Here is a 16,640-nt window from a genome sequence, read left to right as displayed (position 1 = left end):
AAGAAGCAGTAGGAGTTTTTGTTATTTATTTAAATTGGCGAGCTCACGCAGATTTCAGCGAAATCATGAATATTTTTCGTGGCTGTGCATAATAATTTACCTCAATCTACATAAATGATTCACTTGAAACGTATCTTGAGGTCTTTTTAGCGTTCCATTACGCATTAAGAGGACTGCTTCATCGATTTAGATTTGATCAGTATCGATTTTATTTTATTAACGAGTGTGTAAAACTGCATCAAATTGAATCAGAATTTCACCGACATTTATATGCTTAATCAGATCATGTTCTGTCTCAATCAAGAGGTTTCAGCAGTCGGTCGAAGAAGACCTAAGCCATGCTGGAAACTGTGAATGTATGTGTTGTGAACCTGACGTGAAGTCCGGTTCTGTGTAATGGTTATGTGCTGTAGGCTGCCATCTATCGTCAATTTTTCTAACTATGAGTGAAGTTTAAATGATTGAATAATTTTATCGGCCTGCTGATAATGAGCAACATGTGAAGAATACAGGTTGATGATACTGCAACATGAATTCTGAAATGCGGACAAACTTTTACAACATGCTTAAATTGCCATTAATGAGGCAGTGATATGAGAAATCGGATTCGAGTTCGTTGCTTTTGCCTTTTGGTATTCTCGTGTATCAGGTATCATAACCCGTGTAATTTAGGATTAATTTATTTTCATGAGAACCACACGAGTTGAATTTTATGACAAGTCGCAAACCATTCTCGAAAATAATGAGCTAGAATTTTTTTCCCTCCACGCATGATTTGGTGACAAATGATGATTTAATTATCGATCGACAAGTCATGCGTGTTCTCGTATTTGTGGCAATATAATCTCATAGAAAACATTTCACACGTGGTTCTGGTTTAACACCGAGGATAACAACCATTACACTTATGTGTTTGATAAATGAGACAGTAATTTTACTTAATAATTTCCGTAAAAACTAATAAGAGAGGAGAAAAATAATTTTTTAATACGTATATTTCTTTGCTCAGTTTTATAAGAATTCATTTACATGTGAGACAGTTATTTCGAACAATTTTATTTATACCTGATCAAGCTTTTTTTAAACGCAGTTATATGAAAATGATTACAATATAAATCTGTGCTTTAATATATTTTTCGCATCAAAATACTGTTGGCCTTATTTTCATCTCGCTCGATTTGACAGAATAGTTGTATCCCCGGAAACTCAGCCAGTTGACACCATCCGCGTAAGAAGTGTGATATCCACCAAGATATTGGCCATTCAGATGCGCTCGGTGACAACTCTGAAACCACCAGGCACCTTTGTAGGTTAACGAGCACCCGGTGGTGTCGTTGTCCTTAGTTCCGAAAACCTTGCCGTTGTGAATCTCCATAGAATCACCTATAATAGAATTGTAGAGGCATGTAAAATTTAAGTAATATGGCACAGATTATATTCATTTATCACAAAATAAAATGGATATTAACTTATTTATTCCCAGCCGGTCGCTTACGACCGCGGCCAGATTTATAAAAAAAAATACAAATTGTTCATATTCTTGACATAAGTGCACTGAACATTGAAGGACTGAAAAAAACGTTTGAGACACAAATGGGGGTGAATATACAGGGTGTCCTGTAAGTACTAATGCAACCGTCTATCGTAGAGGTATAGTTTCAGTTAAAAAAATACTCAAAAAGGAGTTCAAAAATTACCCTGTACCAGTCCCGAGAATACAATGCGCCATAAAATAAAAAATATAAATTTTTGTACGGTCCCCGTGTTCTGTAACTTCCAAATTGGAAAGTTTCCAAACACCAAATTTCTAAATGCAATATTCGCAGAGATATTACAATCCAAAAATCGGAAAAAAATTGGGAAAACTGCAGCATAATTGAGGGAAACGAACGATGCCCATTCGTTTTCTGCTCTTCTTTCATAACGTTTCTAGGGTTTTTTGAATTCAAATGTCTTGGCGGATATTGCAATTAGAAATATGGAATTTTTCCTGTTGGCCTCAGGAGAGACAGGGCAATAACTTAATAATTGGAAGTTAGAGGACGGAGGGACCATATAAAAATTTATATATTTTTTTTATTTTCTGACACTGTATTTTCACTATATTAACTACTACAGGGAAATTTTTTAAACTTTTTTGAGCGTTTCTTAAATTGGAAACTATACGTCTATGACGGACGGTTGATGAGATAACGGCTGCATTAGTACTTATAGGACACCCTGTAATTTCATAATTCCCCTTGCCGCATTTTACTGACGAACCGTTGATCATAGAGTCATACTGCCAATTAGGTAAAGTATCCAAATAACGTGTAGAACTCGGATATGTGATTCATGTTGAAAGGGTAAAATATGAAAAAATAAATATGAAACTTTCTGTACTTTCCTCCACACATCATCTAATTTTTCATTAGAAAATTGTTGCCCTGTATCTCCTGCGGCCAACAAAACAAATACAAAGCAAATTCCCCGTTCCTAAGTGAGATATTGGAATTTGAAAATCGGAGAAAAGTTGAAAAAAAAAACCAGCTTAAACGAAGGAAATACGCGTTGTGCATTAGATTATGCTGTCCCCACCCCAAAAAAAAAATTTCTTCAATTTTTGAATTCAAATATCTCAGCGGATATTGTACTTTGAAATGCGGAATTTGTTTTGTTGGCCTCAGGAGAGACAGAAGGAAAACTTTGAAATAGCGTTTTTGAGGATAGGGTGTCTGTAAAAAAAAGTTAATTTCCATATTTTACCTTTTCAACATGAATGACTTATCTGGAGTCTACACGTTATTTTGATACTTTTTCTGATTGGAAGTATGCTTTTAGGATTAATGGCTCGCCAGTAAAATGCGACAAAGAGATATGAAATCACCCAGTATATACTGATTTTTATATAATGTTGGCTATAGCTACCAGCATCTCCGCTGTAACTTCCGATGGTCAGAACGTATTTCTCAAGCTCGCATCCGATACGAAATGTGCTGTACGTCGCATGGACCTTTACGCCGTCGAAATCCTCCAAATCTACTCTGAGGGTAGTCTTTTGCTGATTGGTCAGAGCGAATATCTTGTCGTTTCCTGTCAATAACAGGAATTTCGAAGTACATACCGAAATTTTTTTTTTAAATAACAATGAATGTTTACTGATACAGTCGACGTTCGTTATAACGTCCCCTATTGTTCTGTCAAAAACAGACGTTTCATCAGGTGGTCGTTAAATCGAAAGGAAAACGTATAGGATCATAAACGTAGGAGCATGGTGTATTTTTGCAGTGAAAAAACGAAAAAAATCTCCCCCGGGGAGAAAATAGAAGTTTACCCCCCCGTAACTCTGAGAAAATTCTGCTTACGCTACTGTATAGGATAATCATTAAATGAAAACATTTGGGACTTATCTTACTGGTCATTGTCATGGAATGGTGGATATGACATGGGGTCATCATTACGAGCGTCGACTGTACCAATTAATAGAAATATTTATTGATTTTCACAATATTTATACTACATACAGCGTGTCAAATGTTATCGTTATTCAGTAGATGATTCCTAAAATGTTCGTCTAACCCAGTGTTTCCCAAAGTGGGCAATATCACCCCCTGGTGGGCGATGGAATGGTCTAAGGGGGCGATAGAACCTACTGATTTAACATGGGATCCTATGGGTTTACTTGAGTTGGGGGGCGATGAGAGGAAAAAATTTCTGATGAAGGGGGCGATGGAACAAAAAGTTTGGGAGACTATGGTCTAACCTTTTCACACCTGAGCTAAATCTGACTATTAAAAAAAAATTTTTTTTTGATTCATTAGTGTTCATTGTACGTCAATATGCCCTTTAAATTTTTTAAAATTACATGATTAATTAATTAATTCACGGGTCGAAAAATTTCCTAGGACCATTTGAGTTAGGTACACATCTGTGTGTACCTAAGGTCTTGACTTCAAAAGAATCATTAAAAACCATTCAAGATTATTAAAAAAAGAAGGAATGTGCACCACCTCTATAGCGAAGAGGCTAAAGAAGTACATTCCTGAAATTTCCGTCAAGAAAAAAAGTCAAATCCAAGGAAAAAAAAAAACTGTTCCAAATATTTTCACAAATCATTCCTATACGTTGCTTATGCCGAAAAAATTGATTTATCTGATCAAAAATATTTAGGTAGAATATACATATATATAGTCAAACCTCGTTAGTGCGTCACCCGGTTAACACGTCACTCCGCTTACTGGGTCACTTTTTGGAAGTCCCAATTGTCCTCGGGCAGGAATTGGCACAGCTATGGCTTACTCCGTTTAACGAGTCACTCCGCTTACTAAGCCATATTTTTGCTCTCTCAAGAGCGGCTCATTAACGAGGTCTGACTGTATGTATATATATGGTATTTATATATATATATAAGTACCATATATATCAAAATAAAAATAAAATCGTTCTTTTATAACAAAAACTGACGAAGTCATTGAATTCTATGAATTTTCGGCATATTCTAAGAAATAGAAAATTTCATATAAATTAAATAGCATAAGGGATGATTGGTTGTGATGCCATCGTGAGTAAATCTAAATAGGTAATAATTATTTGCCTCTGAAGTAATTTTGTATATGGCCCCTCCTCTCCTCAATGCATCAAATTTAATTAAACATAACTCGGTTGATTTTATCGTAAAACAGCAGCTTTTCTTTTTGTCTCACATGCCAGTGTATGAAAAATACAATATCAAAATCAGTTTCTTACAATATCACTGATAGGACCCAGAGACAGTATAAGAAATTAAATTTTGTAACGTTTAACCCCATCCATTATAAGCAATTGGCAAGAAATTCGGATGATCTCTGTTTGACGGTTCGGCGTCGGGGCCGTCATTTCAACTTTTTCCGGGGGGGGGGGGTGCAAACCTTTTCCAGGGAGGGGCAAAGCACATGTACTTAATGTATGTATTTGTATATATATATATACACAATACCCCTAAATGACGGGCCTGGTTAAACATTGTAACCCTGTTCTAATCTAACCACATGTTAGAAAAAGGAAGGAAAGAAAAAGTAGAAAAGTAAGAAAAAAAAACCAAATGAAAAGGAAAACAGCATAATACATAAGTATAAGAGATATATATACTTATATATTATACTCTTATCTCTCCCCCCCCCTCTCTTATCTGTAATCATTTACAGACTGTAAGTGAGTAGGCACGCAGTAGATATATCTTTTCACCCTCACCTACCTGTCCCCTTTAGCTCTTAGATGTATATAGTAGAAGGATACATCACTGAGGTGAAAAGAACTACTTTTTTTTCATAGGGTTGCAACAAACCTTCACGGTGATGAGGAGGGGGGAAAGAGAACAGAGAGAAGTTTTCTGAATTTATTCCACTGGCGTTTGCACGCAATATTACCTCCTTGATCGTAAAGTGGTTAAACAAAGATAATAAATAATAAAAATAAAATCTCACATGATTTACCGCATTCCTACTTTCAGGAAAGAAATTTTTCTTAAACATTATTATTTTAGCTCCCTCCGTAATTATATAATTCATTACCACTAGGAGTACAGAATATACCCACTCACGTGGCATTTAAAAAATCATTATTTAAGTTATTAATTTCAATAATGAAAACAAATATTTTTTTAATCTTAATTCTATTAAAATGATGAATGACAATATTTAAAATATTTTTTTGTAATTGGAACTTCCCTTTGAACTTATCGGAATTGGCTATTGGACAACGATAAGAAACGACACCTCTGCTTATTCTAACAATACCAATATCTTATAATACCAATCCAGAATTCGGTGCTTAGATTCCCGAAACCATTCTTGTACATATCCCATGTCTCAAAAAAATTTACGTGAGGTTTGAAGTCACCACGTCGTTGTATCAGCTGCCAGAAAAAAAGAAAGGAAAGATAAAAGAGGTAAGTAATGTAAAAAAAAGTACCCCGTTGGTGTTCCTTATATTACAATAGGGTGAGAAATATTCACCAATTATTTTCGAATGAAAAAATTATCTGATTACGCGAATCACGTTTTATCAAAGTAGAATTATTGTACTGTGAAAAACATATGCATTTTGGAAACTTTTAGTATTTACTAAGTTTTGATGTTTGGCTGACGTTGATAAACGTTTTATGAGAGATCTGGGATAACACAATACTCCGAGTGGTTACTTTATTATGACCAATTGACAGTTGTGAGTTATGGCATCACACTGTTGCTGCTAGGCAAGTATGAAAAAGAACGACTTCAAAGTGGGATGGTTGTAGAAGCTTGGAATTATGGAGTGAGTGGAAATGAAACCATCGCATTTGTGAAATGTTCAAGAGCAGCAGTAGTACCCAAAAAACAGGGTCTGAGCTTGTAGTCGTCACCGACTACTTTCCGTCGGGCGGAAAGCAGAGTGTCCACACTTGGGCAACACAACGCTAACAGTGCCGCAAATTTCAGCAGATCTCAATCAAGATCATCTCGAAGGATCTCTAAACGCACTGTTCACCGCACGAGGCATCGTATGGGATATGGAAGCCAAAGATCAGGTCTAACACCGTTGCTGCGTGAAGCTAACAAGAAAAAAAAGTCTCGAATTCATTCAGGGGCACAAGAATTGGTTAGTGGATAATTTTAAATAAGTTACGTTGTCTGATGAATCAAGTTTTCAGTTACACCCTGCAGACGGGAGAGTGAGAATTATGCAGAAACAGCACGAAAGCGTGGGTGCCAGGTGAATAGGGATTCAGGATGGTGGAGGCAATGTGATGGTTTGGGGAGGGGGGTAATGTTTTTCTGGCATGCTTTGGGCTCTTTAATTGATGTTCATTGACGTCTGAATCTGACATCCATATCTAAACACCGTTCCTGACCAAGTACATCCAAGTACACTATGTTGATGGTTTATCCCATAGTAATGGCTACATTCAACAAGGTAATACGTCCTACCACACTGCTAGTATCGTACCAAAACGCTTGAAGATACTTCGAGGACTTTGGTATTGTACAGGATTGGTTTGAGGAACATGAAGGAGGGCTTACTTTGTTTAGGATCCCCACAATGCCCAGATCTCAATCCCATTGAGCATTTTGTGGGATGAGCTTGAAAGAACCGTCAGACATCAAGATCCACAACCATTCAATAAGACAATATTAGAAAGCGCTATTCATAAAGCATGGTATGTAGTTTTTTTGGTTTTTTTTTTTGTATTTGGACAATACAAAAAAGGGCAAAAGGTAGCCCAACGAAATATTAACGAGATGGTCATAATAAAGCGGCCACTCAGTGTACAATGTAAAAAGCCCTCTGAAAGAATGAAAAGCAAAATATCACCGTCCACCCTCCGCCATCAGTGTCCATGTCGCAATAAACGCTTATCGGATTCCGTAGGAATTTCGGCCAGATTCGAAATATTCCGTTCTTCGTTTCACCGTTTTTGTACAGTGCACTGCAATCGTTTTTCAGTTTGTCCATTTCGAAGAAGTCTTTGGATTCAACGCATTTCTCAGGAGTATCTACAGGAGTAATAAAAGCTGAAAGAGAAGATGATAATAATTAAGAAAATAATAATAGAGGAAGTTTACGATTATCAACACACACAGAGAATAATTACATTTTGTCAGCATTGGATTCATTTTTCTACTGTTTTCAAGTTCCCCCCCCCCCAAGAGTTATTGTAAGATATAATTAATATGGTTATGATATATCATTCGTTTAACTACATAAATGTGGGAATCTTTTATAATCTCTTAACCCTCAAATGTGTACTCTGCAATAACATGTGCAAAGCGTTGGTTAAATGTTCATTACTGCAGCCAGTTTGAAGGGGAAAAAAAATTCCGAATTGACTTTGCACATAAGCTGAGGTCTTATTCTTTTCATTTTATAAGAATTCTTTTCATTTTATTTCAAAGAAAGTTTTGAAATATACAGTCGAATTTCGTTTAAACGAGAATACCGTTATAGCAAAAATCTTGATTTAATGAACACTTTTCTAATCTCCCAGATAAGTTAACATAGGAATAATGCAAAAACCTGGAATTCCTTTACAACGAAATTTTATTCTAATCATGTAATTTCTCCGGTCTTTTGGAGTTCGTTATAACGGGATTTGACTGTACAAGTTAGCTTTAGGGTACGAAGATAGTGCACGCTAGTTTCCGATTCTGAATTTCGGCGCCGTTACTGATTAGTTAACCTAAATTTCAGTTTTCTGATTCTATCATACACAACACTAGATACGCTCTCAGACTGTTAGGTACACACACTTACACTTCCGGCACAACTCACTAGGTAGTAAATTGCCTATGGCGATAGACCTGAGTTGTGCTCGGTTTGAGAAAAAAAATTCCGATTCTGTGAGTTGGTGCATCACGGATTGGTCGAAAAACTTGAATTTCAAGTTTTTAACCAATCAGCAGCGGCACCGATATGCAGAATCAGAAACCAGCTTGCACTATGTTCGCATTCTCAAGTGGGAAAATCCTATTTTGGCTGCTGGAAGATTTGATATTGGTGAATGGGTATTCGGCAGTACAATTTTCCAAAACAACGCATTTTCGTAACGCATTTCGATCTAGCTTTCTCGACTATCTGCCGCTCGAAAATTTCAAAAATTATTCACCTCTATCTGTGGCTTTCGACTTTCGTAGTCCACTGATTGACGTTTTAGGTTCCAAACAGTGGAATAACGGGAAGTAACCTCACCCAAAAGTGTGGGGAAGAATCTTCGACATGCATCAAACAACAAACAAATGGCAGAAACAATGAACAATAACCGGAGTAATGTAAAAGTTTTCGAACTCATGGGCGATTTCTGAACATGAGATGTGATAACGAAGTATAAATTGTAGTTGGCCTAAGCGGGACGAGGTCATCATGTGTCGAGTTAAAGAGGTTCCCCCCCATTTAATTTAGTATTGTGCCAAACGTGAGAAAAGTAAATGCCGAGTTAAAGACGTTGCACTGTATATATCCACTAATAAATAATCCACTCAGGAACGTTTTTTGAACGTTTTTACTTAATGAACCTGGTCATTAAGTAGATGGAAAAAAATCCAATTGAAAGTTTTAGGAGAGAGAGAGAGAGAGGGGAGAAATCCCATATATAGAACAAGTTTAATTCACTAACAGTTCCTTGCAAAATAAATTACATTCCTGAGATTTATACGGCGTATATTCTAATTGAAAGTATGTTTTTAGCTACCTCCAATTGAGCGTTTTCTCTAAATATCTCATTTACATATTCGGCTACAGGCGAGTTTTATTAAAGTTCTTCTCTTTCGCACCAAGACTGTTTTTTTAAGCAAACCATCGTGAAACTGTTGGCCTAAATTTTACTACGTAAAATAGTAATTTCTATCTAAAATCAGTTACATTTGTGTGTGTGTGTGTGAGTGTATGCGCGTGAGAGAGAGAGAGAAAGTGGTATATATATATATGATGCGATAGTATAAAAACGCTTCGAATGTAGAAATGAATATAGAGGTGTGTTCTCTCACCAGGAGTCTCCTTCAGACCCTTCCGTCGTAATTCCTCCTGGGCATCTCGTATAAGTTTCGTAATCTCTTGGAAAGTGACACTCATTAAATTTACTAAGGCTTTTATGGATTCATCTTTGTCGCAAATAACTGAACCACAATTTTTATCGACGCACGTCGCTTGACAGATACTCATCACGGACGTGAAAACCACCAGAAAGAGAAGCACATGGACTTTATCCATGGTCTAGCACCTAACCTTGAAAGAGATTATATCGGGGGAAAAATCTATTTCAAATCGATAGAAATTACTAGAAATCGTTCTCAAGATGAGGCATTTTCATTTGCGAAGGCTCTCCAAACGAATGAATGACAATGAAGCCGAATTGTTCGGGCGACTCGTGTCCTTGGTTGATATTCCAAAAAGAAGCAGATAGTGTTTCATTTCAATTGGAGAGCTCGTTATGCGTAAAAATGTACTGTTTTATTATAGCCCACGCATATTCTGTGAGATCGTTATAAAAATATTTAAGGTTGGGCATAATTTATTTATTTATTAATACAATATTGTTTGTCCGTGGCCTATTCAAGAGAATGCGGTGATGGAATTTGACATAGGAGACGATCGATGCTACATACAAAATCGGGAATTGAATTACAATCTACACTGTATTTGAATTACACTGTATTTCAAATACAGTGAATCAATTACACTGTATTTGATAAGAGGTTTTTCCAATCTATAATTGTTCGAAAAAAAAAAAAAGCAAATTTGAAACAAACTATGGATGCAAGGAAAGGTGTCAACTTTTGAGAGTGATTGAGTGTATCGGAAAAACGATTTAGAATATGGAAGCGTCAAAGTTAAAATAGCCATGGATAATTTTGAAAAGCAGGGTTAGGCGAGCGATATATCTACGGGAGGTAAGTGGTAGGACACCAAGTTGGCGTGTAAGCACTGTGATGGGAACAGAGGAAGATCAGCAGTTTTATCTCACCACTTTTATCTAAGCTCTTTTTTTTTATTATACACTGAAAAGATTGACTTAACGATTAACCATTTTGCAGAATATACGTTTTTTTTCAAATCATTAATTTGTACAATATCATTTTGTCTTTGTTCACGATAGTCTACTGCAATCGTTTCCAAAGAGTGTTGTTCCCAAAATCGCCAAAGACTCTCCAAAATAAAAACGTCCAAGTTAGAAATTTACTTTCGCAACGTAAATACATAAATATGTCGCAGCACCAAAAAATGCTTTTCTTTTTTCAGCTGAGGAATTTACCATATATCATAAGGAACGATGTAATTTCATCAAATTCTACTGTACAATAATCAAGTTAAGACTTAAACAGGGTGAGTCAGAGAGAGAATCAACCGATCTCAAAAAATTATGCATTTAAAAAAAAATTAAAAGCACAGAATGATAACTCACCAATCACTCGGTGAGCAAATAAAAAGGCTGCAGTTCGGAATCGGCAATAAAATGTATGCCCCGGTCTAATTATTATTATTACTATTATTTTTTTTTCAAACCGAGCACAACTCAGGTCTATCGCCATTGACAATTTACTACCTAGTGAGTTGTGCCGGAATTGCATTTATGTCTACCTAACAGTCTAAGTGCGTATCTAGTGTTGTGTATGATTTTTCAGTGCTGCCATCTATACCTCAGAAGTGAAGTGAATGATGTGTAGCGACTGAATATTTGTACTGTTTGTCGGCCTGTTGCTCTCTGTGGCGAGACTTTAACGGGGAGATCGGCTCGCATTTGCGCCTCGAAGTTGGGAACCACAGAAAACCAACTTCAGCCGACCACCACTGTGGCGACGGTGGGGCTCGAACCCGGGACTATGACCACCCGACCACCACAGCGGCCCCGGTCTAATTAGCCCTCATGTGCGGAAAATGACCGTGGTGCGACAAAAAGGATCAAACAAGTTGTCATAAAACACCCGTGGTTATCTTTAGGACTGGCCCGAAAATTCCTTACATGTCGCTCAGCGAACAGAATGTTAGTCAGCATGGTTGTTCGAGCCGGATGTTAAGGTCGACAATTTTTTTGAAGATTTACCGTTTAACCCTTCAAGCGGTTTTTAAAATTTTCCTGACCCGCATTATAACTGCCACATTTGAAATTGCGAAGCCTTCAAAAATTGGCACCTATTTTTTTCCCCCGATTTTTGCGAGCCAATAACTCCCCCCGCCCTCAACAAGAAATTTGACTTCCCCCCATCGCTTTTATTCCCCTCACTACTGTACAAAACATCATGGCGTGTGGCTTTCTAGGAAGAGAAATATTTTTTTTGGAAAAAAATCTTTTTTATTATTCATACTGAGCGTATATTTCTTTACAATTCTTAAAGAAGGGGGGGGGGGGAAAGCAGAAACACAGAAAACTCAAGGGGAGTTTGTAAAAGTTCCGCTTATCTAAAATTTGAGTTAACCAAGTTCCACTGTGCAAGGTATCTTCTTCAAGGCAGATATTTACGAAACATTGTGTTTCATTGTTCTAGTGATAGGTAGTTCGAGAGCCCTGTCAAATGTAGTAAATTGTTCAGTTTCTGAAACCACTCGATAATGTAGGCCCACTGCGGAATCTGCATAGGTTTGGTGCACTCTCTCGAATCTACTCGAAGACTGGAATCGAAAGTGAACGAATGGCAATGACGAATATTGATACGTAAATAATACGCAAGAATGATGATGATGATGATAGACTGTCGTGAAAGTCAAGACCCACGTTTTTCTGACAAAATAGCGAAAGTTCAATTAACCTTGTGGTAGTGTTGTTTCTAATTTGTTTCAGAAACGTTCAGTAAAAGGAAGTCGAACTGTAAAAGTAGTAAAAACTATAGTGCAAATAGGGTTACCAAACGTAATCATTTTTGATGTCATTCTGAAAACGTATGAAGACGCTTTCGAAATTAAGCCACTCGGAACAGTTATTTTTCTTTTAAGTTCTTGAAAAAAAAACAAACCACAAACAAGAAACTACACTGCGAAACAGATATCCCTCTATTATTGTGCGTTTATATGGTTTTTTCTGTGCATATTTGCACATTTTGACTAATCGAAATTGAAATTTGCAGAAAACTGGAACCCATTGAGAGATACCTTCAAGCTGAATGGACGCTATTCTAGCCACGGTCTCGATTGTGTTCCATCATTCTTATACGAAGAAGTCTATTCGAAAACAGTTCGCGAAGAAGAAAAGACAAGATAATTTTATTTAACCAGTTGAAATACAGACACAAAACATATAGAGAATAAGCTAGCTTGTGAGCCCCAAAACATGATTGTTACATGTTTGTTGATGCAAATAATAACGAGAGGGAAAAAAATGAGAGAAGAAAGAAATACACATATGCAGCAATGTCCTATAGTTACGCAATAGGTGGGACCGGTGCTAATCGCGTAAGTCGAATTCACGGAGCAATTTTACATGCAGATACTTTAAATAGCTGTTTATTGGAACCAAAATTTCTTAAATATACCCTCCTTCTCCTAACCAGATCATTTTCCGTCGCTCTGTCTCAATGAAGAGATCTTGGTAAGTGGTCGAAGACGACTTGGGCTATGCTGGAAGCTGTGTTTGTATGTGTCGTGAACCTAAAGTGAAGTCTCAATGTATCATCGTCCACAATCATTTTCCATCCATTGCTGGATGAAGGTGTCCGAAATTTTTCCATTTTACTCTGTCTGATGCTTTAGCCATCCAGTTGACTCCAGCCACTTTTCTGATCTCGCCGTTTCATCTTGCGTGGGGACGCCTTCTCGGACGTTTAACAGCACGGAGTACCGGTCTAGAATACTTGTGGTCCATCCGTTGTTTTATCTTCTTGCAATATGTCCAGGCTATTTCCATTTTAAGCGTTTAATTCTTTCCATGATATCAAATACCTTTGTGCGGCTTCTTATCCAAGTGATTCGTTTTCTTTCTACTTGGGATGCCAAATATACATCGTTCCATGCTGAGTGCAGTGCCGTCTTAAGGCATAGGCCCACCCTGGCACTCAAGAGAAAAAGGGGCCTCACAAAAATGAGATCTGGTTGAAATTTCCGTGAATTTGCCTGGTAGGGCCTCAGAAAAATCACTTGGTCCGAAGGCCCACGATGCTCTTAAGACGGCCCTGGCTGGGTGCAGTGCTATCTTCTACTACTACTACTTAACCGTACATGTGCCTCGTACACATTCCTCTTCCTAATTTCTAACAAATCGGCGCATGCCAGAATGTGTGGCCCTGACGTATCTATGTTGAAAAAAAAAAATAAGCTCCTCATTTGGTAATTTTTTCGACTTCCGACAACATGTTTGGCAAGAATCGTCGATGTCCCGTATCAATTATCCCAATTTCCAGTGTTTTTTTTTTGATCAAATGGGTTACCATAAAAAAGAATAAAAACTCCATGCTAATTATCAGATTGTCTCTGACTACATTTTTCGTCAAAAAAGAAAAAGTATTAAAAAAACGTCAAAACTTTGGTTTTTACGATGGAATTTCATGGAATCTTAAATGCCATTGCAACCGAGATTGTCTGCACTAGTTTTCTTTTACAGTTCGTTCGTATGTTTAATTTTACCCTTTTTCAATGTCCCTGTTTTTCACGTATTTTAAACGAATACAACTTGACTTTTTCTATGCTTCAAATAAACGATTAAAATTATTTTCCCTAGAATTACATTACGATAATTATGACTAAAATCCGAATACTCATCTTCCATATTTTCCAATCCATTGCCAATGAAGTACCCATTTCTCGCGATTGGCGACTTTTCTACGTTTCACCACATGTTGGCAACTTTGCTTTTTTTTGGCACCATTTTTGGTGACAATTATCATGGTCCTGTATTTTGCCATACTTCGAAGCCTAATTTTCCGTATTTTTCTCGATAAAATATGGTCTGCATATGTATGCCGATTATACGCAGCAAAAATATGGAGTGATTGTAAATTGCTATCTTGCACACAACAAACAGATCGTGCTGCCATCTAACTGAATAACACAGAAGTACAAGATTCCCTTTTCTACAGATATAGATGAGGGCGTGGGGGTTAGTCCTTTTTCAAGCATCTTCCTACGTTTCAGAAAATTTTCATTAGCCTGCCAGGCCATCTGTAAGCCGCTGAAATTACCTTGAAGGGCAGGTCTCGGCGAAACAATTCCTTGCATTCCGCAGAAAATTAGTTGCCGTTGCTAGTTGATGCGAAGTACCGAGCACTGAGCTCTCGTCTTCTTCGTTTCTCTACTTAGGTAGAGATATTGATCAGTCAATGGCGAAATGGTTGCTTAAAAACAACCACCAGTAATTTTTTTTTAATTATATATAACCCTTTATGTATAAAATATTCTCACTAATACAAAACAATATCAATATATTGTTAACAGTTTTTAGGGGAAAACATCTTCCCCAAAAGAAAATTAGTACATAGTTATTCTTGTATATATATAATTATATAAAAAAATCTCATGTGGTAAGTACCTTTTTCTTTCTCTGCTTGTGTGACCTCTTGAGCATAATAAGATGATCCTGGTTTTCTTGTATAACTCGACTTGTTAATGATCAGACTGACCATATTTGCTCGAGAAAAATATGGCAAAATACGGTACATAGCCAATTGTCGCCAAAAATGATACCAAAAGTGAGAAAAGTTTCCAATCGCAGAAATGAAGCAACATTTCAAATTTAAGTGAATTAAGAAAAGTTATATATATGAATATTCTTGTTTGCAATCGTAATTATCGTAATGTAATCGTTTTTCTGAGGTGGAAAGATAATGTTAATCGTTGATTTGAAGAATAAAAAGTCTCATTTATTTCATTGGAAGTACGTGAAAAACCTGTACAGCTCAAAAAAAACCGGGACTGTCCCGGGAAATACGGGACGTATGGTGACCCTAATAATGATGTTAAATCCAATTGAGAACTTTTATGCAATCCTTTTTCGCTGTTCTCATCATAATTTTCATTTCTATATAAGTGTGTCCACAACTCATCTTTAATTATGAAACGTAATGGACAATAAAAGTTTTAACTACCCTCTGGGGTATAAATACTGAGCTATAAAGAGCTCATCCTGTAAACGTCATGGCAATCAATGCATTATCTGTTTCCGATCTGGGTGGGAGGGGTATGCACTGCTTTTATTTGTTAATGAAGATATATTTCAAAGTGGGGAAAAAAGAATTTCGGAAACCTGGAAAAGGATGAATTTTCCGAAACGTAGGACGCTGCTTGAAATGACAAAAAAAAGTGACGTACCATTTTTATCCATTCAGACGCCTTTTACTGTCACTACAGTGGCGCCATCTATTGTAAAATTGGGAAGCGACGTTCCCAAAGAGCGAGCCTGCACTCGTCCTCCTTTCAGTTTCTGAATCTGGTATAATACGAATTTATTCATAATTCGACAAATTTGGTCTAGAAGAGACCATTTTTGAGAGAGAGCATGACGCACTCGCGAAACAGCTTACAAGCTTAATTCACCGAGATATTTGAATTAAAAAAAATCGGGAAAAAACACAAACGAGAGAAAGAAGCGGCGTCCGTTAGTTGTTCTTTACCCAACTTTTCTCCGATTTTCGAATTGAAAAAATACCTCAGCGAATATTGCACTTTTGGAAACATGGAATGTTTTTGTTGACCTCGGGAGGAAAGACACACACAAAGCAACCTTCTATACATGATTGGGTTTTCTTTAGAGTAGGTTGTCCGTATAAAATTTAAGACAAAATATTTTGTGCGACATCGTATTTTCACTCTTCCAAAGTTGATATTGAACATATGACCTTTGAACACATTTTGTGCGGTTTTTTAAATTAGAATCTTACCTCTACGAAAAGAATGGTCGATCAGATAAATGCCGCATTAGCACTTACAGGACACCCTGTACACTGCGCTTTTTTTCTTGTGGTTAATTCAATTTTTACCGCTGCAATCACGGTCGTAATATTACGTCCAAACACCAGTGGAATAAATTCAAAAACAAGGGAGTCTTTCTTTTCTCTCTTCACCATCGTGAAGGTTTTACTATAAACTATTATGACGGAAGTTGTGCTTTCTTTCTATTCTGCTGTTGATTCTTTTCCCACATATATAAAGTATCTTCTTACTATACATGTAAGAGCGAAAAAGAACACTTAGCGTGAGGGTAAAAACGGGAGTTTAAAAAAACTCTTATA

General features: G+C 36.8%; 2 protein-coding genes across 2 annotated transcripts in view; both read right to left on the bottom strand.

Annotated features, from left to right (window-relative positions):
* LOC149079040 (flavin-containing monooxygenase 5-like) overlaps positions 1-16,640 on the bottom strand; it is a 118,929-nt gene that overhangs the window by 50,793 nt on the left and 51,496 nt on the right. The gene's annotated exons all lie outside the window — the stretch shown is intronic.
* On the bottom strand, positions 966-9,832 carry LOC149079042 (techylectin-5B-like). The gene is made up of 5 exons (XM_089241308.1): positions 9,477-9,832; positions 7,309-7,508; positions 5,770-5,872; positions 2,908-3,072; positions 966-1,383 (listed from the first exon to the last, which is right to left on the bottom strand). Exons 1-5 carry the CDS (start codon positions 9,697-9,699, stop codon positions 1,142-1,144), a joined length of 933 nt encoding a protein of 310 aa, XP_089097434.1. The 5' UTR covers positions 9,700-9,832; the 3' UTR covers positions 966-1,141.

This window comes from Pholcus phalangioides, unplaced genomic scaffold (assembly GCF_987345545.1).
Source record: "Pholcus phalangioides strain wild (caught in Gottingen) unplaced genomic scaffold, Ppha-v1.0 ptg000013l_1, whole genome shotgun sequence".
Taxonomy (NCBI): domain Eukaryota; kingdom Metazoa; phylum Arthropoda; class Arachnida; order Araneae; family Pholcidae; genus Pholcus; species Pholcus phalangioides.
This window is presented reverse-complemented; position numbering and strand designations above follow the sequence as displayed.